Source organism: Labrus mixtus, chromosome 14 (assembly GCF_963584025.1).
Source record: "Labrus mixtus chromosome 14, fLabMix1.1, whole genome shotgun sequence".
Lineage (NCBI taxonomy): Eukaryota > Metazoa > Chordata > Actinopteri > Labriformes > Labridae > Labrus > Labrus mixtus.
The window spans coordinates 7,406,287-7,430,711 of NC_083625.1; the positions used below are offsets into that span (position 1 = coordinate 7,406,287).

General features: G+C 38.9%; 1 protein-coding gene across 9 annotated transcripts in view; it reads right to left on the reverse strand.

The window, feature by feature from the left end:
- LOC132987820 (disks large homolog 4-like) overlaps nucleotides 1-24,425 on the reverse strand; it is a 72,246-nt gene that overhangs the window by 35,254 nt on the left and 12,567 nt on the right. For 3 of the 9 annotated variants that reach the window (XM_061054762.1, XM_061054761.1, XM_061054753.1), the window contains exon 1: nucleotides 10,467-11,194. The exons of 1 other annotated variant lie outside the window; for it this stretch is intronic. In XM_061054762.1, coding sequence (XP_060910745.1) covers nucleotides 10,467-10,568 — 102 coding nt within the window. In that variant the 5' untranslated portion in view covers nucleotides 10,569-11,194. Of the gene's footprint in view, nucleotides 1-10,466; nucleotides 11,197-23,642; nucleotides 23,826-24,425 lie in introns of those variants that run through there. 5 more of the 9 variants (XM_061054759.1, XM_061054754.1, XM_061054758.1 and 2 more) reach the window with 4 other exon arrangements.

The following is a 24,425-nucleotide window of genomic DNA, read 5'->3' on the forward strand; positions in this document are numbered from 1 at the left end:
CCACTGCATCCAACTTTCTTGCATGACCAACATTCATGCTGCCATGTTTGCCTTCTGTCACAGTGGTGGGGGATGTGACAGTCGACGCTTAATATACATTACAAAGTGTCCTTCTGGAGAGCGGTTCAGGCGCAATCCCTCTGACCAGTGAGTTGCATGATTATTGCCCAGCGTGGCAGAATAGCACAAAAACAGAACTTTTTAAAATTCAAAACAATTTGAGGGAGTGTAACGTTTATTATTATTTATATTGTCTGAAAATCTTGTTTACGTAGCTGCTTTTTTTATCCACTGCAGTATGAAGAAATGCAAATACTCATGTAAATGCAAATGCAGTATAATTTGTGTGAAGTTAAAAGGAGCATTTTTTCAAACATTCGTCAAAGGAAAGCAGTTTGTGGTTTTAACTCCTTTATATTTTAAAGTGTTCATTTGAGGTTTTCAAGCGAGTAAATCGAACATCATAATATTCACCTAGTGCCTTGTATATCAATTAGTCCCCGAGTAGATGCCTGAAATAAAAACAGGCAGCTCTGAATCCACAGAACAAAGACAGGGACCTTCTGCTCGAGATAAGAGCAGCAGCAGCTAATATTTTTCCGGTCCATGAGTTTTTACACACCTGCAGCGTTTTACGTAATCTCCACCCATTTCTGGTAATTTGTGTATCATGAAATTAAAGCAGATTCTTCATAGTAGAAGCTTTTTGAAGTGCTGCATGTTTAAGATTTGAGATACCCAAACAGCACACGTACAAAAACGAGCAGTTGTGTAAGGAGATCGTCCAAGTGCAACTGAATAACAGCAGTGCTGATATTCAGTCGTGTTAAGGTAGTGTAATTTGACCAAATGGTTTGAAGGCCATGTATCACAACCAGGGGATCTATAGCAGTTTGAAACAATCAAAATATGCTTCTTTCTGTATAAACAGCCAAATAAATGACCACTGCAACAAAATGTCCCCAGTTTTCTTCAGCTTTAATGTATCAATACAGTAAATCATTTTGCAAAGAATCCAGTAGATCTTAAAGGAATGACTCTGCTCTAAAGGTCAATATAAAGAGATTCCCCACACTTTACAAGAGTAGGCCCTACTATACTATAAGGCTGCAGTCTAAGTGGCTGAATAAGCCATCCCTTGAATGGTTAAATGAGTTAACTTGATGTGAAGCAAATGTCATATGCTATCTACCGTCATCTCAGTTTGTAATTCAAGGCCTGAGCTTGAGCTTTTAAATTACCGTGCAATAGGGAATCCAGTGAAAGCTTACCTCACCTCTCAGGCATATAATTTTCCAAGAATCTCAAAGTGCAAATGCATTTGAGGTGTGTGATGTTACAAGAACCATGAGAGGTTCTTTGGGTGTAAAAGAAAGGTGTCAACTCCCTCACTGCACCTTCTCAGAGTTTAGGCTTTTCAAAGTTTCGTGTGTTTGGATTTTCTTTAACGATGATGATTAATCCTATTTTTCTGTTTAAGGATTAATTCTAACTGCTGCTGCTCTGATGAACTGTACAGGGATTTTATGCTGGGTGATGCTCCACAGTAGTCTCAGAAGTAGTAGTAGTATGCTGGTAGAAAGATTAATTTAGTACACTACAGCTCAGTGACACATCTGGAAAATAGATCTGGAAAATGTGATTATAATTATCTTGAGTTTTAACACAGAGCTCAAGAGAATTCATATTTAAGCTGTTTATGCAAGTGCTAATGATTTAGTGTCTGAAACATAGCAGCTTGTTTTTATTATCAGCCAGAAAACAACTAATGCATATATACAATATATACATTTTTACACACACTGACTTCACTGTAAAGATTAATACATTTACTGATTTGTGACACACATTTTGTACTTTCATCCTTGGCAATTTTTGGTCGCCTACGCTGCAATTATGGAGCCAACTTTGTACCTTTTGATTGGAACCTCAAGCAGTTTTAGGAAAAATATAAATTTTTGTACCCTAGCTTAAGATCATACATCAGTATGATGTATCAGTATTTTTGGGTTATCAAAATATACTTGATGTTAGTCAGGTAAACTGTCCCACCCAAACACTGCAGCCGACAGGGTTTGTTGAGCCCATTAGCTGTCTGCAATGTGCACAAGAGAGGTGTTACAGCATTTCTCTACTTTTAAGGTTCAATGAATCATATTAAACATTCAGGTTGCAAACTAAGGTGCTATAATAATTATGACTTGAGCAAAGCATGGGAACAGTCAAGTATTGTGCAAAAAAATTGAGAAAGTCTGAAGCAAGCGGTGGATAGGATGGAGAGACGGTGCAAACGAACACACAAGTTTTACCCAGCAGACCAAGGTTTATTTTCAATGTTATAATCAAAACGCGGTTATCTTTGACATCATTCGCCTATGTGACGAGAGTTTGTGACCTTTTTCTCAGTTTTCTTTAAATTTACACATTTTTTCTGAAACCACAATTCTTTTCTCCAGACTTAATCTCATAAATTTGGTGCCTAAGCCTAATTCAACTGTTAATCTTGTATAATTGTTAGGGCTAACACGTGTCTAACATTGTTACGAGGGCAGAAAAGGTTGGTAATGTTAAATGATTGTTCACTTTCTTACCTAAAGCCCGGCTCACACTGCAGGAGTTTTAAAATCCTTCCCTATTTTGCATCCGGGCAGCGTCACACACTTTAGGAGAATCCTAACAGATATTCTTCTCCATAATGTCAAGCATGCTCACACTACAAGATGTTAAAGTCTTGGAACATCACATACAGGATGTCCTTAAGATTATTGTGCCTGATGGAGGGACGCACCACCTCACAGGACCTCGAAGGGACCTAACGTAAACAGTGGAGCCGGCCGTTAAATTTGCGACTATAATGCTTTGTGCAGGGAGGAAAACACAAAAAAAAGATTTTAAATAAAGGGTTTTGGGTGAAGAAATGTCTGAAGAGTCGCGGACAACATGGGTTGTATATTCTTCAGTGAGAGCTGGAGGTAAGATTGTAACTATGAGCATTACCATTGTCAAGCGCAAATGTGTAGACTACAAAATAAAAGAGAAAAATGTTTTTATTTTCTGCAATAACCCATCAAAAATATAGTTCTTTCTGTCATCTCAGTTGATTTTCAATCTCCACTCCAGTGCAAGATTTTGAACACAACTTCAATATCATTTGCGTTATAACAACTACTGGTGCCAGCCAACACCTACTAATAAAACTGTGTTTTTTTCTTGTATATGTAAACCGCAGAACACAGAAGATTCACTCATCTTCTGCCAATGCTTACTTCAGATTTCTCTCAGAGGTTTTTTTTCTGCATAACACTTTGACAAGTGTTGGTATCCTGTAGCTACAATTCTGCAACAATAACCACAACAGACTTTCCATTTACCATGGGGCAGAACGCTTAAAACTGCACCAGAAAGGATTTTAATGTAATAATACATCCAGACTAAATCACAAGAGTGGCGCTGCAATGAAGAAGAGCTTTGTATGTCTCTTTGGAGGTGCTCTAGATTTACCCCAAAATGAAATCTACTGTTGTGTTTAGTTGCATAAATCTCATGTAATTCTGTCAACTAATGGCAAATACAAAGCTCCTGGCTGACAATTACATAAACATAGAAAAAACAACCTTGTAAAAGATTATTTGTAAAAATAGTCTACTCGCTGTAAGACTCATAGGGAAGATTTGAAATGATTTATCCTTTTGTGCCGCAAATGTTTTATTAAATAACTACAATGAATCCTAAAGGATACCCACATTTGTATTTTAAATGTGTACAATAAGTTTGTGGAGGTTGTTATGAATGCAGAGGGGCTCATTGTGCTTCAGAGTGAAGGCGTTTCATATTAAGCAGCACCTTGACTGCATTGGTACATTGTCCCACAGGGAGACGCTCGTTCTGCCCAGGAGCACTTTTTCAGATTGTCCATTTCAAACTTTGATCAAACATGTAAAAATACTTTCAGCGGTGCATGTTTTGAAGCTCATTACAGTCCCAAGCAACTCAAGACTTTCTCTAAAAATAAGAATAAAACCCCTGTTGGGCTTTCTTCACCACCAAAAGGCTGATATTACTTCAGTGAAACAGGAAAAGTCATAAATAAATAAAGTCCCTGGATACAAGCTGAGCTCTTTTAGAAACTCAACATTTAGTCTTCCTCATATTTGAGTCTTAAATATTTGTTAGTTGATTTACATCATCCTTACCAAATGAAGACGTACTGAATCTCATTTCTATGATGATTCATCACTGATGAGCCCCTGCACAGATACATCATCCTCATACTTAATGATCTTATTAGAATGTAAGTTACATTCAGTGGCGTCATAGCGGGTGCTCAGCTGCAGGGCTTTTACAGAGAATACTTCTCTGGGAGAATTTCATTGTGACTGTCTTGAGCCTTTTTTAAGGAATTTCATGTAAGGCATGAAACTAAACATAATATATGAAACATTAAAAAAAAACTACAGACAATGTGGAATAAAACACTGCTATAAAGGTTGGTTGTGCGGCTTTGCTCCACAGTTCTGAAAGCAATTCACTTTTAAATGCTAATCTGAGATGAGTCATCTGGTGTTAAATCTTTTTTCCTTCTATTGTCCTCTTTCAATTGTCTATTCATTGTCTTTGCCTCTTCAGTGATGTCCATGAACACGAAGTAAGCTTCTCCTTATAGTTAGCTGAAAACACAAAGTTGAGTGTGTGACTTATTGCATTACACAGTTCTTACGCGACATTGTACCAACTAAACTAAAGTTATACACAAGACAGAAAAATAATACAAGAAAATCAATTTCAAAAGCCTCCATTCTCCTTATTTCAAGTCAGTTTACATTGACAATGATTTTTAAATTTTGAAATAAAATACTGATGCTTTAACCTTGCTTGGGTATATAAAATTAAATAAACCCTTAAATAATGCCTCACCTTGTGATGAGCAAATTCTTGAAATAAAAGTATTTCAAATGTTCTAGCCTTCGCAGTTTTGAGACAACAGTTTTTTTTTAAATTAGCTTCTGAGCTTTCCGGTACAAATTGGTTTAAACAGCAGTGCTATAAACGATCAAAAATAATAAATGTTGGGGTCAACATAAAGCTACGCCTAAATAGCTAAAATGACCTTGATTAAAATGCTCTATTGTACAGTTTACAGGTGAAACCTAACGCCTTCAACTGTGCTCCCAGTTCTCTTACACACAAAACTGTGTAGTCTTAATCATTTCATACACCCCCCCCCCCCACCCCCCACCCCCATACACACACAATTTTATGCTGAGTACAGGCATTTTGTGTGTGCTGCACTTGTAGGCAATTGTAGCGCTAGCCCTCCTTAAGCCCCATGGGTCTTATCCACCCACTATTATATGAGTGGAGGCCATGTTAACACACAACTCTGTAAGATTAGTTAATGATTTAACTGGAAACAAACATGTCATAATAGCAGCACTGGTTATTTTTATTTTGTGAATATCAGCAATGTTTGCAAAATCACATCAGGACCAGCTCTGCAGTGCAGGGTGCTAACTCTTCACTTCCCACAACAGTTAGCAAGAGGCACCTTGATGTAGTGGTGGGCGATATGGAAAAATATGTATCATGATCACGATTTATCACGATTGTTTTTCATACTGATCTTAAAGACTCATTTGTAAGTTGCTGAACAGTTCAACAATAATTATTTCCCGAATAATGTTTTTATATGCACAGAAACTGTGCTAATAAGTTGTCTATTTCATCATTTACTCTGTTGGGGGTTTGGAGGTCTCTCCTGGAACATTTTAAACAGAAATGTCTTTCCCTACATTCTGATAAATTTTTATGCACAATTTGAGGATTTTCTGCAATTGTGTCTTTAAATCTATTTAGCGTTCGATAGGTACATTTTTTTTTTTATACAATACAGTGATGCATTCATTTTAAAAGATGTGGACTTCAAGTTCTAGTGTTTCTGTACTGTTTAAGCTCTGCAGGATTCCTACAGCTGTGAATAAACCTTCTAACTCGGCTGAGCTCATGGCTAAAGGAAGAAGAATTAGAAAGATATAATTAAAGGATAGATAATGACACTGGTTTGGCTCTTTACGATTTTTGAAGGACAATGCTGTTTTTGCTGTTAGCTGTTGCAAGTAAGCAAAGTGTACAGCAACTGTGTGTGGGAGTGTGTCTGTGTGCGTTTTCGTCCAACTCAGACTTGTACTGATATCAGTTTTTTTTTTTTTAAACCATGTTACTGCAGATTCAAAAAAGGATGTCGGAGTGTTCACAAATGTGTGCCTCTTTACACCCACTCATGCCTTTCTGTACACTTTACTTGCAGTCACCTCACATCTAAAATTTGCTGCCGGCTAAATATCTGTGCATAAATAAATCGATAATTAACAGATATAGACTTAATGATGAAAACGCTCGTGTTCACCGAGTCTGTGAGAGACAGAGACAGACAGGTAAGAGTCTGTAATTGATCATTTCTTCAGGAGTCAGGAATAATAGAGAGTGAATCAGGAAACTTCTCTGTTTCTATCATTTGAATCATTAATGAGATAGATCTTAAAACCTCAAACTAGTGAGTGTTAATAAGGGCTGTTTGAATCTTTCTAGAATGTGAAAATGAAATGCAGAGAATTCAGTTAATGTGTTATTGTAAAAGATAATGTAATACATGTTGTGTGTTAACGCTACATGTATAAAGACGCTTCCACCATATAAATGATCACATAAAAATAAAGGAGAATGCAAGTTACAAAGGGTTTGACTCTCAAAATGTTCTAGTGGAGATTCATTTGAGTGAGAATGAGAGATGGTCATGTAACCTGCGGCAGTTTTTAAGGCTTTTTTTGTAACTAGCAGTTACTTAAGAGTCAGTGTTAGGAATGTATTGTTAGGCTAAATTTACCACCAAAGACAACAGGCTGCAGGAGAACATGATGAATGGGATACTGATCTTTTTTGCTCCTAACCACCAGACAGTGAGAGTTAAAAGAGAAAAGACAAAGCATCAGTTTTTCATAAACAATGTAATATCAGCCCTTTACGACCCGTCACTTTGTCGATCTCCATGCTTCCTGCATGCAATACTTAAACGCTACCGCCTTTACACTGGGACTCTTCACAAGGCTTTAGCAGAGGCGCAGTACATTTATTTGACACTATATGTTGATACATTTTCCACTGATCCGCGGATCACAGATGAACTGTAATTTGTTTTAAATCTACTTCTTTAGATACAAATCCCATTTCTCTGCAGTGCTGTTTTTATACCCAGTGTGTGCTACTTACTCCTACAACTTACACATCCATTGCTCACACAACAGCAGCAGTAGTTTTTGGTAAGTTACTAAGGTACAGGCCGCCCTGAAATGTTCGATATTAGAACTGAACAGAGCATTGGTAAATATCTGCTGCTGAACATTGTTGTTACTGTATCTCTCCAAGCTTACTGTCAGAGCTGAGGCGTGTTGCCCTTTATAAAGAAAGATGACATAAACAGCAGCATAAAATAGGTCAAATCCATATGGACGAAATGTGTGTTTGCAGGGCTCTAAAACCGGTAGTTTGAAATGCTAAACCCGAACATTACAGTGTGGCAATGTACGCTACCTCCGCTTTTTTCCAACTGGGCTATCATCACATCACTACTCCTGATCTCCTGATTGGTCGGCGCATAGTGATTGACAACAGGCCGTTTTCTTGTCCATTTTCCAGTAAGGATGTCTGAGAATTGATCGTTAGGGTGAGGGGATTATTGATCTGGATATTGAGATGAAAGCCCTCTAATCCCTGAGTCGTAAATCATTCATTACATTAATGGTTAGTTTTTTTTGTTCTTTAGCTACTTAGTTTACACTGTATAGCACTTATGTAACGAGGCAGTATGTCTTAATTAAATGCTGTGAGGCCACCAATGAGCATTAGGCATAAAATATCACATTAATGCACTAATGAATGCTTCCAACCACATAATAAATCATTTATTTATTGTTTTAACCAGGAGAGAAACCAGAAGAGTGTCCTCTAAATTCCTGATTTAAACATTACAGAGACTCTGCATAAGTTTTATTTTAAAGAAGCAGCACAAACAAATAACCTTGGAAGATCACCTTGGAAAATGGCCAGTCATGTGGCAGCTAGAGTTACACAGATATTTAGCAAAAACATATTGCTGTCCTGGAGAATGTAGGGAACAAAAGCAAGAGCTATAGTATGACAGTATAATATGCCTGCGATATACAGTACATCCCACACGATCTGGGCAAATATAACCCCACCAGTAACAACCCACCACATGACTGCAAAAGACTAGAACCAAGCTGTTTGAGGGCTACTGAACCTGCCGGAAATGCATGTGCAGAGGTGCTGCTATGACATACTCTGTTCAAATGCAGGTGAAAGAACAAAGTCAACGCAAACCTTGAATCTGATGTTAAAGAATAAACATACACTCAAAAAGATTGAACATCTTCTGCTAGTAATATGTGCCTCTGATAAACCGAACTCTATTAATACAAGACAGATCTGTTATAACTAGCATTGTAATCGAGCAGTTAATCCCATTTTGAAATGATCTTCCTTTATTTCAGAATACATTTTTGCTGTAAAGTTGCATTTCACTGGTTTGTCATGATGACTCTCGAGTCAAATTAAGTCAGCGGATGGAGAATTTTCAACGTTTTCCATGAGGAAGGTGTGATGTCTCAGATGGAGACACAGCGTAAGATATGAGGCAGGAGGGAGCGAGGTGTGGGGTCACATGGGATTATCTGTGCAAATAAATACTCAACGCTTTCATAGTTTCTGAAGGGGAGGTCCTGCTGTGCTCACACACCCACGTTAATATCACCAGCTGTGTCACACAGAGATAAATTGTTCTCATCTACCAGACAAAATGTAAATATTAATCAATATTAATTAAATACAAAGACATACCCACTGCATATTAAATTATGTGCAACTATTGAACAGGGGTGCATAATGATACCACTTTATATGGATTCTCATACAACATTTGCTGAAATAACAAAGTCTGCAAGTGGGCAATTTAGATTCAATTCAATTCAGGGACCTGCTAATAACACGTGTTATTTTTGGCCCATTTATTACTACCAGCTAGGTATATTCAACCACAAAAACTACTCAAATATGGTTGTACAATTTCAATATATATATTTAATATAAAGTAAACGTAATACATAAAAAATACTCACAAGGACATACACACACATATATATCTGTAGGCCCATATATGGCTTTTTGTATCTTAAATATAAGGTATGGATTGGATTGTTTGAATAGATGATCACTGAATCGATCTAATTCCCTTACATACAGGTACTCTGTTACAACCCTATGAAATTAATCAAATGTGTCAGATTCCAGTAACTAAACAACACAAACCAAAATGTCGGAGCTGAATTCACAAATGATTTATCTGGAGCTCTGTACACATGTACACATCAATTCTGGCAAGCCATGATGCCTGGCTGGAACGGACGAGTATTGTAGGATTTGGCTTTAAAAAGCCAACAGACTAGAGCACCATTTGGAGGGAAACACTGAGCTGGCTCGGACTGCCATATTGGAAACACCTGAAGCTGAGAGGGAGGGGCAGTGATGGACAATCAGCGAATGAATGACTGAACATGCTGCTCTTTGTACATTACCTTCAATATAAACAGATAAATACTGCAGACTCCCAGCTTAACAGCCTGTTAGTTGTTGATATTAAGCAGCTCAGCACAACACTGGTTCTGATTCATCAGTAGCCTACTCTAGAAAAAATCAGAGGCACTGTCCATCTTACCTAGTTTCAAGCTGGGGTTCAGCCTCTCCTGCAGCATACAGTTTCTCTGATGACTGATATTAAAGTGGCCCTGAGCTATAACATACATTTCCCAAGGTCAAAGGCATGCCATGCAGTTTGCTTTGCTGGCTTGCAAAGCTAAACATGAACCTATCAGCACTTCAAAACATATGGTTAGGCCCTAATGTGACCTGATCTTCACTTAATTAGAATGTATCTGTTTTTGATTGATGTGCCATTCGTTCAATCCCAGTTAACATTTGTGTTAAAGAAATACAATCACCAAACACAACCAAGCTTGCCAAGGAGACTAGTCGCCTTTCCAAGTGCTCCTATACACGAACATGATTAAAAAAAATTAAAAAAAAGCGACCATGCAAACGGGGATGTTGAAGGTAATTTGCTCGGAATAAGATGATACCTGAACGCATATGGATTAGAGTTGAAGCGGTAGGTGAGTGTGATCTCTGTAGACTAATAACTGTAGTAGCCTAGCTGTGCTCAGTGAGCCAAACGGCTGCCACACACACAAAAAAAGCGCGATTTCGCACAAAAAGGCCTCTTTTATGTTATATATTTGCTACATACATTCTACATGCAAACAGTCTATATTATGCATTGGATCACAAGCATCCCGCTGCAGATCTTTTTTTTTCCCCCGCGTGCACCACCTCGGGCTTACCTTGCAGCCGAACATGAGAGAGAGGGTCCGGTTGCTGCAGATGAGCTTACACTGGCACATGACCGGCGATAGACACTTCAAATTCCTGACAGGCAGAGACATCAGTCCAAAGCCTCACTCACAACAGGCGGACAGGCACAGACCACACTCGTCGGTCCGCCGCCACACACACACACACACACACACACACACACAGAGAGAGCCACGGTACAGCTGGTTCGCGAGCCGCCGGAGAGCCAAGTGGGGAGGAGGGTCAGAGATGCCGGTTTACGGCGGGCTGTTCGACTGAAACGTAACCGCAGCGGTACTCGGTCCGACAGACGTGTTTTTATGCAAGTTTACGTCTTGCATGCTTCTCACGTTTAAGCCTCCGTCCTTCTTCATACAGAGGCATGTTGTCTAAAGGATTTACACTGGCAGCATCGAATATGATTTACACTTGCCTAAAAAAAAAAAATCCAACCTCTCTCTCTCTTTCTCTCTCTCTCTCTCTCTCTCTGTCTCTCTCTTGCTTGCTCCCTCAATCTTACCATATAGTGTGTACTTAACGCGCAGCTGGCGTCATAAGGAAGGAAAGCAATAAAGAGACAAGAATGGAGCACACCGGCATAATGATGTTACCCAGTGGCAGAATTAAAATGATATTGGTTGTTATAATAAAGTTAAGCACACACCCATTTACACACATTAAATCTGAAGGCAGTTGAAGCTGGGAAATATCAAATGGCCACACATCAAACAGCCTGCTCCTCCACCACCACATGTTACAATGGGATTACTGCGCCCCCTGTTGGATCAATAGAAAAAATGCTGCTGGAGCTGTCCAAGGTGCTGAAATGTTCTATATCAGTGGACAGCACCTAACGGTTATATAATGTCCTCATTGCGGATCTGCTTGCTGATTGAGCTAGAAAAAAAAAACAGGAGCGTCAACTATTGACACACTGACTCACACAAGGTTATTATCTCCTCTAGTGTTGTTGTGCCTGTATGAAAAGAATAATTTTGATTGGTTGAATCTTCGCTTATTGATGCACACAGTAATAACTTGACCTTGACAAATTCATGAAAAGCAAATCCGGTACATTTAGGAATTTTTTTTATAATTCAGAAGTTTTTCATAGAGTTTATATGACAGTAACATTTGAGTTTAGGTATGTTTTTAACTGCACGTTTTTAATTTTCAAGTGCTAAGTGTTTATATTTTGAACAAATGTTAGTGAAAAGTTTATTTTGCACTCATTGGGCTGATATCACTCCCCATTAGCTGTTCAGAATTATAATAATGGTGATGGTTGTGTATATTTTAATTTACATTTTATATTAAATTACAACACAATGGAACACTAGTTTAGATAGAGCAGGCACCCAAGGGCGCCGGAAGTCTGGAAGTTTTAGTTGGGGGTGCTGAGAGAAGCGTCCATATGATGAAAATATACTGAGTCGTGCACAAAGTCATCTTCATCTATTAGACTGTTCAGGATTATTGAAAGAACATGATACTTTTTAACAGACAATAAACTCCACACTGAAAGTTCAAACAGCTGTGGCCTATGAACAGAGCAGTAAGGAAAACACACGTTGGAGCTGTTTGAACAGAATTAGTCTGTTACAGGGAATGCAGTCTGCAGTGTTTTTTTATAACCTTCTCTGGTAAATGGAGTTAACTTAGAGCAGAAGATCAACCTGAGTTTTCTTTTCTTTTCAATCCACTTCTGTGCACAATGGCGCACTCCCTCACCCGGCCTCGTCTGTATGAGCTCTCTCCCTCTCAGAAGTTGATCTGAAGTCATTAAAAGAAAAACCAACTAAAACTCCATAAACTAGGGTACCGTCTAGTTATGCTGCCCTGACTGAGGGGATGATCAGAAGTATTTGGTTTCAGTGATTATGTAGAAAACCTCTGAAACACCTTTAATGTTTGAGTAGCGACCTACTGTGAGTTGTATCACTTTTCAGGAAGTTTTACAAACATGTTACAGACTACTATAGTAAACAGACAGAAAAACAACCACGCATAGAGGTGCACTACATCTTCAATTCCCATTAAACAGGGTAACACAAGTTGAAATGTTTTTACAAGCTGATGGTATTAATGATGCCTGATGTTAGGGGGTGCTTCAGCCTCCACTTTCTCTCCCCGTATTTCCTGTCTGTCTTTAGCTGCCCTGTCAAAATAAAGGCAAAAAGCCCCACAGACAAAACTTCAATCTCCACACTGCATTACCTTGAAAATCTAACTGATAATTTTCGACATATTGTATATACTGGTCTCTGATAAAACATACCAATACTCTTATATCTATTTTATAGTTAACTCGATAACCAGAAATATCAGTGATAGATAATAAGTAATCAGTCTTTACAGGCCTTATGATATTCACATGATGAATGTTTCATTTAGTCTCTGTGAGTTGATTCTCCTCTCTGCTTCTGTGTGTGATTGTGCTGACATGGTGTGCCCACAGGGTGGAGCGAGAGAACCAGGTAGGCTAGATTTAAATATTGTGCATTCTTCTCAGGACCGACTGCGGTGCAGGGCTCCTCGCTCTTGGGTGACGTCAGCCTCAAAATCGAACACTCAGCCGGCTCCAAATACTCCAGCGTGCTAGTTTTTTTTTTTTTCTTTAAACCTCATCACCCTCCCAGAGAGCAGGGGATATCCTGGGAAATCTGCAGTGCTGAACACACTGGCAGGATTATAACAGGCCGAAGAGAGGGAGGTCATGAATTTAAACACGGTGTGAAAGAAAAATGTTCTCTACAGTAACTCAAAGACCAGAAGCAGCAGTATATAAATCACCAGATCGATACAATCAATGGAAAAAACCCCAAGAGAGCACTATGTATAGTAATGTGATTTCCAAAACAATAATATGAACATCAATACAGCTGAAGAGCCCCCTCTCATGATGACATAATATTTTAGATAAGGTGTGTTTTTATGTGTGGGCAAAGATTGTTCACATTCTTCTTTTAATATCCTTTGATGTTTCTTTTTCTAGTTGATCTAACTTCATGCTATGACTCTTCTCTCTGATGACATAAGAAGACTGAGAAGTCTTTTCACACCCACAATCGTTTCCATGGATATGGCTCTAAAAATGAAAACTGTGTGCTTGATTGCAGCAGTGAATCTATTTTAAAAAGGGACTCTTACATTGACACTGCAAAAGATTATTTCAATGAGTAAGAGGGCCCCCTCTATATAAAATCACTACAAGGGTTTTTCCACGCGTTTCCCTTTTCCCTTTTCCCTTCATGCCTTTCGAAATAACATCCACAAAGATGACATGAAAGACATGACCACAGCATAATCTGTATTATTAGAAAACATTTTTTCCTAGTTATCTTACTTAAGATTCGGCCTCATTGAATGGCTCATACTAACAAGAATGACTCATTTGAAGGTCTTATTAAGAGAATATCAAGAAATCAAGAAAATAAATGTCTTTCAACAATTTTACTTTGTCAGTCACAATTTAAGGTGTTCATGAAAAATTCTTCAACTACAACAATTACAGTATTACTATGATTTATCAGCTGGAGGAATTTCTAAGTTTGACTCCAACTAACTGTTTTTGTGAAATACAAAATTCATGAAAGCCTTTTCATTTTTCAGTCCGCTGAGCTCTGACATGTTAAAGATCAGCAGGAGAGGAAACATTTAGCTTACTTATTACTTTGTACGGTACATAGCTGGGATGCCTCTCTGTGGTTTCACAGAAACACAATATTCATACACCTCATATTTGTAGAAGCAGCCTGTATAGAGGACCAACCTCTTTATGTATACAACAGATTATATTAATAGTTTCATAATGTACAAATGTTTATACATAAAAGTATTTTTTTTTTTACCGATGCCGCTTTTCCAAGCAAGCAATACATATCAGAAATGATTATATCACTAAATATAGTCGCCATAGATACCGTATAATCTGTGTGCTGATGACTGTAAGTGGCTTCCCTCTTCCACTACAGCATTATGTAAGCGTGGGAGTCACACGGAAACCTGAACTGTGGCGTCCAGTGTTCAGTATAACATTAACATCCTGATGCTGCATTGTGTATGTGCGTGTGTGAGAGAGGGAGAGGGAGGCCCAAAGGAGCCAGATTGTTTCCATGACAACATCTGCAGGGGGTGGAAGATCCCCAACTAATCGTCGACTTTCCAGCAGCATCCTGGTCACCATATCCACGGGATGACTACTTCATGCTTCTACTCCATGCTACACACATGTGTACACAGTGAATACACAGAAAATATGAAGAAGCTTTCAGTACTGGTATTAGTCGCCACTGACTGTTAAAGAATCCCATGATGCTAAAAATTGTACTAAGCCCATCACACTGTGGGTCGAGCCAGATGTGCCAGTGCCATTACATTTTCTCTTTTGCAAGCGTTGGTAGCCATCTTTGAATCTTCTTATTCTCAGTATAATAAAGAAGATACCATGAACGGCCTTAAAAAGAGATAGAGAAAGAGACCAAAGCTGAATCGAAATTCAAACGTGGACAAAAGCCCACTTGACTGAATTGTACTATCCACAGTCAAAGATATCCGTCAATGCCTTTTTTTAATGTCTCTTGACATTTAACATTACAACTAAGTTGGTTTTCCTTTTCTCAAAAGGATTCCCATGCTAGAGTAGACTGTAATTCAAATATCTATAAAGAATTTGTACAATGTATTGTCAGACAAGACACGCTTACAGTAAATAGAAACTAGGCATTCCATTTTGTTTCATATCATGAATGAAAAGTAAAGGTGTTGGGAAAAAAAATCAATTCAAGTCAGAATTAGAGTTGTTTATTTCTAAGATTCTGAATTGATACAAAATGTCCAAAAGTAGATTTTTCAACTTATACTTTCTTGTGTCCTATAACTTAACCAGTAGCCAGTTTGAGCATGGCAAACCCACTGCTGTCAATCTCTTCCATGCACCATCTTAGCCTTCTTTGGTAGCCTACACGCTGCTAACATAGCAGACATTCAGCACGTCCTGTTTTCATTAAAGGAAAGCGTTAGAGCACACTTTGAATTCTACAATTTTCTGGGTAAGAGGAAGCTTGACCCGAAGTATGTAATATGCAAGGTCTGCAAAATGATAGTAAGGTACTTCAGGAATGATTCAAATGCCCATGCTCACCTCATATACGCCACCACATGGAGTTCAAATAAGTGGAGCAATGGCAACAACTGCTGACGAACACACACGGCACCACTTTACCGATCTCCCAGCCAATTTTGAACATGCAATTAAAATAACATGATCCATGGTCTGTTTCATTTCAGAGACCTGCGCCCCTACAGCGTTGTCAACAATTTATGCCTTGATTTATGATCAAGTCATTTTTTTTTTGAAAAACTTAAATAGACAGTGACAAAATTCAGGAAAAAAAACAGAGTTGGCCTTAGTTGGTCAGGTTTGAAATTACTGAAAGACTATCTTTGATTGGTCCTTTGCCTCATAGACATGTATGCAACACGTCTATTTTATCCATTTAGCAAGATGTAAATGTGTAACTAAGATATCTGAATTTCCTTTGAATAAACTGGCTTGTATCAATCATTTTGTCTTGGCCTACCCACCAGCCTATATCCTGCTTTTGGCCTCTTATCTTTTTGCGCCCCTTTTGTGCCCATTTTCAATACAAAACCAAGGAAGTTCAGCGATTTCAGAGCTCACTGGCCTGAGCACCAAAACACCCTCAGTTTCAGATGATTTTTGTTGCTGCCCTCACAACGCTCTCATTTGAAAACAGTTCAACTTTAAGAACAGCGCCATGCTCATCAATATCACTTCTCCTTCACTGACCAATTAAAAGCAAGACGGGGCGGGACTTCTAATATCATCTTGGTCAACAACAATGGCGGAGGAGAAACTAGTCTGATCAATTGTTTTCTTGGTTATATTTCCTTGAAATAAAGCAAATATTAGGCACATGGAGCTATCTAAAACCCACCTAATGGACATTACAGAAGCTGTCGTGACCTAGCAACAACTAACATTGGTGAGAAGCGCTCTGAAACGGGGGTTGTGGGCGCTGACAGCGTAAGAAGTGCAGTCTGTGGACACAGGATCTTATAAAGACTCAATTTACAGCAAATATTGATAACTTTCGCTCCCTCAACAAGATACTCATTAACAAGGCTGAGCAATAATTCTTATAGCTGATATGTTCTAGCAATAACAGTTATTGGCTGTGTTTTAGGATTGTATTTTTTCTGTGCAGTCTGGACTTCATGTTTACAGATGTCTTTGATGCAGAAATTCTTCAGAAACTCCTCATTTGAAGGCTGCAATCCTGAAACTAGCCTGCTAAAGTTTAAAATAAACTTCATATGAACAGTGGGTGGGATGGAGCTACCTAAATTGGGTAAAACTAATATGGATAACTTTCACAGAAAAAACAGTGATGCTTCATCATTCATTCCGCTTTGACTCTGTAATTTTGTAACTAAGCAAACACAACTGGGAATCTCCTAAGGCTCTGAGACTTCCTCAGCTCCACTGACTGGGAAAACACCTGAGGTGAGAATTGTAGTATTCACACCTACACAGAACCTGCTGGATCTGATGTCCTTTGGCTTGAATTTCTAAATTTCACCTGTTTGTATTGCAAAATATTGTGTTGTCAATATTTCAGCTAAGAATATGAATGCTGTAAAACAGAGAGGACTGTCTGTTAAAATTATTGCAAAAGGAATTTACTCTTCTAAATGTCAGGGAAAGATAAGTTGGACTTTTTTTTTATTATCTTACCCGGGCATAGGCCTCAGCTTTCCTCAACTGCAGCAGAAGCACTTAAAGGATGCTCTACAGGTAAACCACAATGTTTCACATCTGATATTCCTCCTCCTGTCTCTTGCAAAACCATCCACCTGTGTAAATTTATCATACCACACTGGAGTCATCATCAACAGGGAGAACTTGGAGCAATGCATTATGCATGAAGTATTATGTGCATGGTCAACCTTAAACACACTTCAAAATAAGAAAATCAATTAGCCTTGGAACACACTGCCTTTTCACTTGCAGACATGCTATGAGATGGTTATTAAATAGTTAAACGGAGATCTTGGGAATAATTATATGCACAACCCTCTAATGGGATGTGAACATCTACACTGTAATCATGAAATCCTAACAGATGATCATATTCCTGTGACAAGGGAAAGTGTTTCACAGCAACGGCCGGTCTGATGTCATGCAGCAATCACTTCCTCTATCACAGTCTGTTTTCTGCTTTACCTACTCCTACGCTAAAGACAGCAGCAGTGTGCTGTCCTTTGCCAGCTGTCCTCCATTTGAGACTCATACATATATGATGTGAAAAATATGGAAGAAGGATCACTTTGGACTGTCTATTCCATCTCCAGCCTGTACAAAAATCTGTGCATGTAAACCAGAACCACCCACAACCACACTGTAACAAGTTAACACATTTTGAATGGACTTCTAAATCTGTCAATAAAGAAGGTGTAATGAATGACTGTATTTACTGTGTATTCATTAGGGTGTGTTTCTACAGTATGCATCTTTTTAATGTCAAACCAGTGTAACACTTGTGTATAGCTATTGCAATTAATGGCATCTCGAATCATCAATGAAGGTGCCTTTTGTGTACAAAAACGCTTGCACAAGCCACTTTGTAACGACAAAAAGAAAGCCAACCCCTTTTTATGTACTATTACCTTTGTGCTAAAAGCTTTGCCATGTTGTCTGTATAGTGCAGCAGCTAGGCTCAAACCTTCTACCATTAAATATTCTCAGTATAGTAAACGGCAGTCAGATTACAGTTTACTTACTATTTGTCTATTGCTACATCTCATTAATTAGACATCTGAATTTCCCTTATGGGGATCAATACCCCACCCAAAAAATCCTCTTAACTTACCCTTACTTAAATTTGCAAAATGGATCCTAAGGTTTTTTAGCTTGGCCGCAACCTGCCATCAGTTCACTAAGTGGGAATTATAATGGTAATCGTTAGCGCCAAAGCAGGTTGTGTGTTTAAGCTTTATTAAAGATAAAGTTAAAATGATCATGACTTTATATTAATATAAAACATGTTTTTAACCATAGCAGTATTAAAGGTAGCATGAAGCAAAAGTTCTTGTTATGGAGATGCATAACTTAAAGATCATTACCTATCCTTCTGCCCATTATCTATACTGCTTATACTGTTCGGGGTCACTCGGGCTGGAGCTTATCCTTAAGACATTAAGTCCTTTCATACATAGACAAACAACGTTGCACACCACCGGGCAATTTCAAAGTCTCCAATTAACCAAACAAGCACGCCTTTGGACTGTGGGAGTAACCTGGGGTACCTGGAGTACACATGCAAACTTCACACAGAAAAGCACCCGCCCAACCCGGGGATTCAAACCAGGTACCTTCTTTCTGTGAGGTGAAACCACTGCACCACCATGCAAACCATTATCAACTCTATTCAGAACAATAGATTATTGATTGCTGTTTCGCATTATTCACCAAATGTGTTTTTTGATATCTTCCACAGTCTGCCAGAGAAGCTTGGAATTAATTTGAGTGACGATGGACTTGCATTGAAGCTCCTAGTCTGCACCTCACTATGAGCACTTAAAGTTAAAAAAATGTCCTCACACTTTTAAAAGAATGGGAGTATTTATTTTTGGATCTGCCTCTGATGAATGCAACAAACAGGCTCAGACCACTTGGCTTGGCTCAGCATGTAGAACGCACAGCAGGGTACCAGTTTGGTCAGCCATGGCACCACTTCCAGCCAAGATGATTAAAACTGAGCCACCAGGTAGTTTCCTGCAGTTAACTATGTAACACAATTCTATTTTTATATGTCCCATTCTGAAGTTCACATTAATACTGACATATGCAGACAAGAAAACATCAGTGTCTATTTCTATGTAAATGGAACTTCAATTTAGTTCTAATGGGCAGCATGGACCACCAAGACAAACTTAGAGTTTTCTTCAACTGACCTCAGTTAGCTGCCTGACTGCCTTAGTAACCTAAGACCAGATGGTAATGAACAGATTACTATAATTACCTGGTGTACACATAAAAAAAAAGCCTTTCTTCTTTTTAAGCTGGTATCTAACTGGAATTTTCTTAATTTGAATCGTGTTCAAACAAAACCTCTTCACCAAACTGATTCACTTTGATGAATACTGTGCTCTGTCTAAGTTATGACTGTTTTTTTTTTAAAGTTCTGTGCGCTTGTCAATTAATGTCTCAACACAAGTATTATGTCAATGTCACATCGCTCAAACATCCTCTGATAAGATAAAGGGAAAACAGAAGGCAATGGTTTCATAAATTCTGCACAAATTATTATAATTCAGTGTTGTGTCAACATGACTTCCATGAGTAAAGCTGTAATTGATTTGTTGCTATTATGTGCAGTCAAGTAGTGCTATATAAATGTAATATCTCACATTCTGATCTCGATACACCTGGAGATATACCTGCGTACGAGTGCTGAATGTTTAGTCATAGTACACATTTGGTCTGAAGGCCTTTGGTTGCACACGTGGAAAGAGTCTGCTAAGTTGGCAAAATAGGGGGGAATGTATTGGCCAAAAATCAGTCCTGGCTTTAATTTAACGGTTATTTAGCTTCCCATTAATATTCATTAAAGGTGCATACAATACAACCAACACTGGACTTTAAGATGTTGTCTCTCAACTCCCACTCAATCTTTGCTTCTTAAGTTTCAGTTTAGTGTTTCCTTAACATCGACTACAGCTTACAGCCCGGCCGCCCAGGTATATCTATGGCTGCCCAACAAGTTACATTTTTATTTGCCAACCGTGTTTCCTTTTGATTTAACTCATATTCAATTGCTATTTAAGATCAATAAACGTGTGGACAATCTCTCCTCACATTACTCCTTGTACAACAGTAATAGAGAGGTTGAACTGCTTGTGATTGCCAGGAAGAAAACGGCTAGTGTAATTCAACAATACTCAAATTTATTGCTATTTGACTGGAAAATAAATCTAGTTATATCGCAAATTAATCATCGTGCTCTACTGTAGTTGGTCTGATAAAATCTGTTCTAAGGCAAAGAGAAATGGAGGGAGGGGATGGTGTCAGCGAGGTGGTCATTCCATATTAGTGTGTGTGTGTGTTTATGAGCATATTGAGGATATCGCTATAAGGTTAAACTGCTTGCTCTTGGGTATGAAATCTAGGAGTTCACATCAAAAGCTGATTTATCCATGCGATTTGCACCCCTGCTTCAACATGGCCCCAAAATGTAGGGAACCAATTCTAATAGTTTACATTTAAAATAACTCTTCATAAGTGGTTGATAGTACTTTACAGTTAATCATTTGTTTCAGTCTATTATTAACAGAATTTGACACCCTACTGGTTTTCTTGTTGTCAGTGAGTTCCTGTTCCAACCTTTCCAGTGGAACTTGAAAACTCATTATTACACTGTGTCCTAAAAGCCCACGGATGGATGTTGCACACTGCTTCCATTAAATATTTAATTCTTTGCTCTGTCAATTTCAGTTTCCCATTGCAAACAGTAAGACATCTAGTGCTTTTGTGTTGAATGTGGATAAACAGAAGTCTGGTCCTTTGTATTGACGAGCTGTTCCATATTCCAACACTCAGAGGCTCGTCAATAAACGCCCTGTGGTACCCTGAAAAAAAGTTTTTCACCGGTGATGACACAAGTCAAAGCACAACTTTTAAATACACTATCTCAACTGTAAAACAAGCATACAAGCTCTGTTGAGTGAGAAAAGCAAGCGCCAGTGCCTTGCAGAGCCCTCTTCTTGCTCGTTTCATATCTGTCTACGCGAGCGACAGAGAGGAAAATAGAAACTGGGCGTCTGGGTTAAAACTGCGCGATGCGTCAGCTGCTAGCGGGCAGTTAGGGCACAATAGAACCGTGCAGATTGTGTCACTGATGCTAGCTCATTGGTATGCTATTAGGACAGGCTGTAACAAATTTGGCCTGCAACATCTCCGTTGTCTGTTTGTTGAGGAGCATTGTCCAGCTGTTAAAGCATTGTTAAGTGACTTTAGATGTTTTTATTCAAATCTTGAATGTTTTTCTGTACTTCCACAGTGAATAAAATCAGTGGACCAAATTAAGATGCCATCATCAGCAGCAGTACACACCCAAGCCTCGACTTTACCTCCACAAAGGTTGATAAATGGGCTGGTATGTTTTGGATTATGAGCTGTTTGATTTTTGTTCACACTTTCTTATTTGTCTCATTGGTCAAACTACTTTGCTTAGATCCACTACTGTCTCCTGGTTTTAAAGAAACCTGTGACTTTGCCTCTGTTAAGTTTAAACCATACTTAAAAGGGGATTTCGATGCTTGTGTGTGACCCTCTAACGCCTACATCTTAGAGGGTTGTCGTCATCGGTTGCATCTGCAGCTGTGGGGGTTTTTCTTCAAGCTGCTGATGTTCATCATCTGGTCTTTTTATCCTTCAGGATGTTCTCGTTTACTGAAGTCAAAAGTGCTTTGTAGCTTAAGACCAGAAATATCACTATGGAGACTGTTTTGTGATAGTAAGTGTGTTTTATTTGACCCATTGGTTCTGGGAATTTGAGTCACACCACCACACTACTCCACAGGTGGTGGTGATACTTTAAAGTGTGATGCAATGAAGTCAGGAAGAAGACCGCTGGCTAGTAAACATTCAGGTACACAATAAGGGATTTTAAAATACACAAAAGATTTCTTTTAAATAGTCGTTAAGGGAGAAAATGCACTCAAATAATTTGTTAGAATCAGAATGCACTTTTCATTAACTTCTCCAAATGAAAACAGGATTTTTGTTCTATTTCAAGAAAACGCCAACAAACTACTTTAACTTGTGATTTTCAAATGCCAAATGTTCTGGCTTAAAACAGAGATAAATTCTCTTCTGCCTGAGCCAACTCCTTGCACCGACACAGAAAAAGATCTCAGTTGCAAATGTTACAACTACAGTACAAACCAAATCTTTAGAGCATTGTGTACAATGGATTATGGAGATGCTTCATGTTTCATTAGATGTGGATACAGATGCAGTTGAATTTAAAGCAGTGAGACAGGAAATAAACCTAAGTCTCTCTTCATACATATTCAAGTGCTTAAATGCAAAACAAAAACAATGTGCAATAAGTGAGTCACAAAATAATAATGTGACTCTCCTTCATTTGGCCAGTGGACGGAGTTTTTGTCCTGCTGAAACTGACGTTTGTGTCCACATTTGCGATTACAACTCTTACATAGATAATAAGCAAAGCAAAGCTCTGTTGGACCGCATACACACACGCACACACACACACACACACACACACACACACACACACACACACACACACACACACACACACACACACACACACACACACACACAGCAGAGTTTCTTGCTGTGAAAATGCATTAAGTGGCATCTTGGTGCCATAATATTCCACCAGCCCAGTACCAGCCTATCATGTCTGCTCAGCTAATTAATGCTGGAGGACCTCTGGACTCTCTAGTCTGCTCAGTGTTTTCATTTTCACCAGCACACAACTGGAAGCGTATACTGTATTCAACAGAAAGGGACTTAAATGACCCAGGATTGTGATCAAACCTATGATTCTAGCCTCACCATGTTTTCTGTATGCTCCTATCCAAAAGCCCTTAACCCTAACAATGTGACCTCCCTCAAAGTGACGTCTGTTATTTTTCTGCAACTCTGGTGTTGTGTCCTGGTGTCCTCACATGGATAAAGGCTGAAAATATATGACAAGACACACACATAACCTTTCCAGATGTAGTACAAATCCATTGCGTACATGATTCTAAAATGCTTTAATCAACAAGTCTACAGAGTTTGACTCCTCCTGTGTGTCTTAACCTGCTCTCTTGCACATACACACCCACATGTGCAAGGCCACATTCATACGTAATACCCCATAGTGCATGAATAAATCTACACAGAGCATACTTACAAGGAGAGAAAAAAAAAGCCTCGTACACATATCTGTAATGACAGCGGAGGAGACTGCGTGCATGTTTTGATGCACACAGATGTAGATGCAGACCTCCTCTAAGACTGTCAGAGCGACTAGCAGACTTTGAGCTAACATGCAAAACAGAGGCAGCAACAGAGAGATGGAGGAATAAGAAACGACATGAAACGGAGAGTTGGATTTACCTACCACACACGGGCAGAGGGAAGGGAGCTTAGTGCGGCCCTTCATGAGCGAGAGACAGAGGAAAAACAGCCTCCCAGACACCCGCAGTAGAAGAGAGGAGGGATGAGAAGGAAGAGAGAGAGGGAGAGAGATGGGAGGCAGGGGAAGGGTGAGGGGAAATAAAAAAAGAGGGAGGAGGGGGAGACAGGGAAGGGAATGGGGGTGTCGTAGCAGACGATAAGGGGGAGTTTTTCCTGGAAGCCAGAGTTGTTGGTGTTGGATATAGGTTGATGTTAAAGGCAAGGGTCTGGATAAGAGAGGACTGACAGCCTGCTCCAGCCGTGACTCATAAAATATGTTTGTCACTGCTGGTGAGCGAGGGAGGGAGAGAAGGAGACGGAGAGACATGGAATAAACCTCTTATATTATTTTTCATCTTTCCCTGTCACAAACACTACATCTCCCTCCATCCATGCTGCTTCTGCTCCTTTGCCTTTTTGCTTCTTAACATCCCTGACGTATACCTTATACCCGTCAAGTAAAGGCTAAATATTGTGAAGATGACTTAAAATGAGGAACATTTTGACACAGAAATCTCTGTTACGCAATCATTACATAATTACAAATGTATCCCTTTGCAGCTAGTGTTTTGTCCGAAGACTCTTTATAAATTTCTAAGCTGCAAATTGACTCCTTTGAGTTCTGAATTTAAAATACCAGCCATACTTATGTAGGATGCTCCATTATGACCCTGGGGTTGTGCAAAAGTTCCTCTCCCATCAAACACTGAAATAATTAATTGGTGAA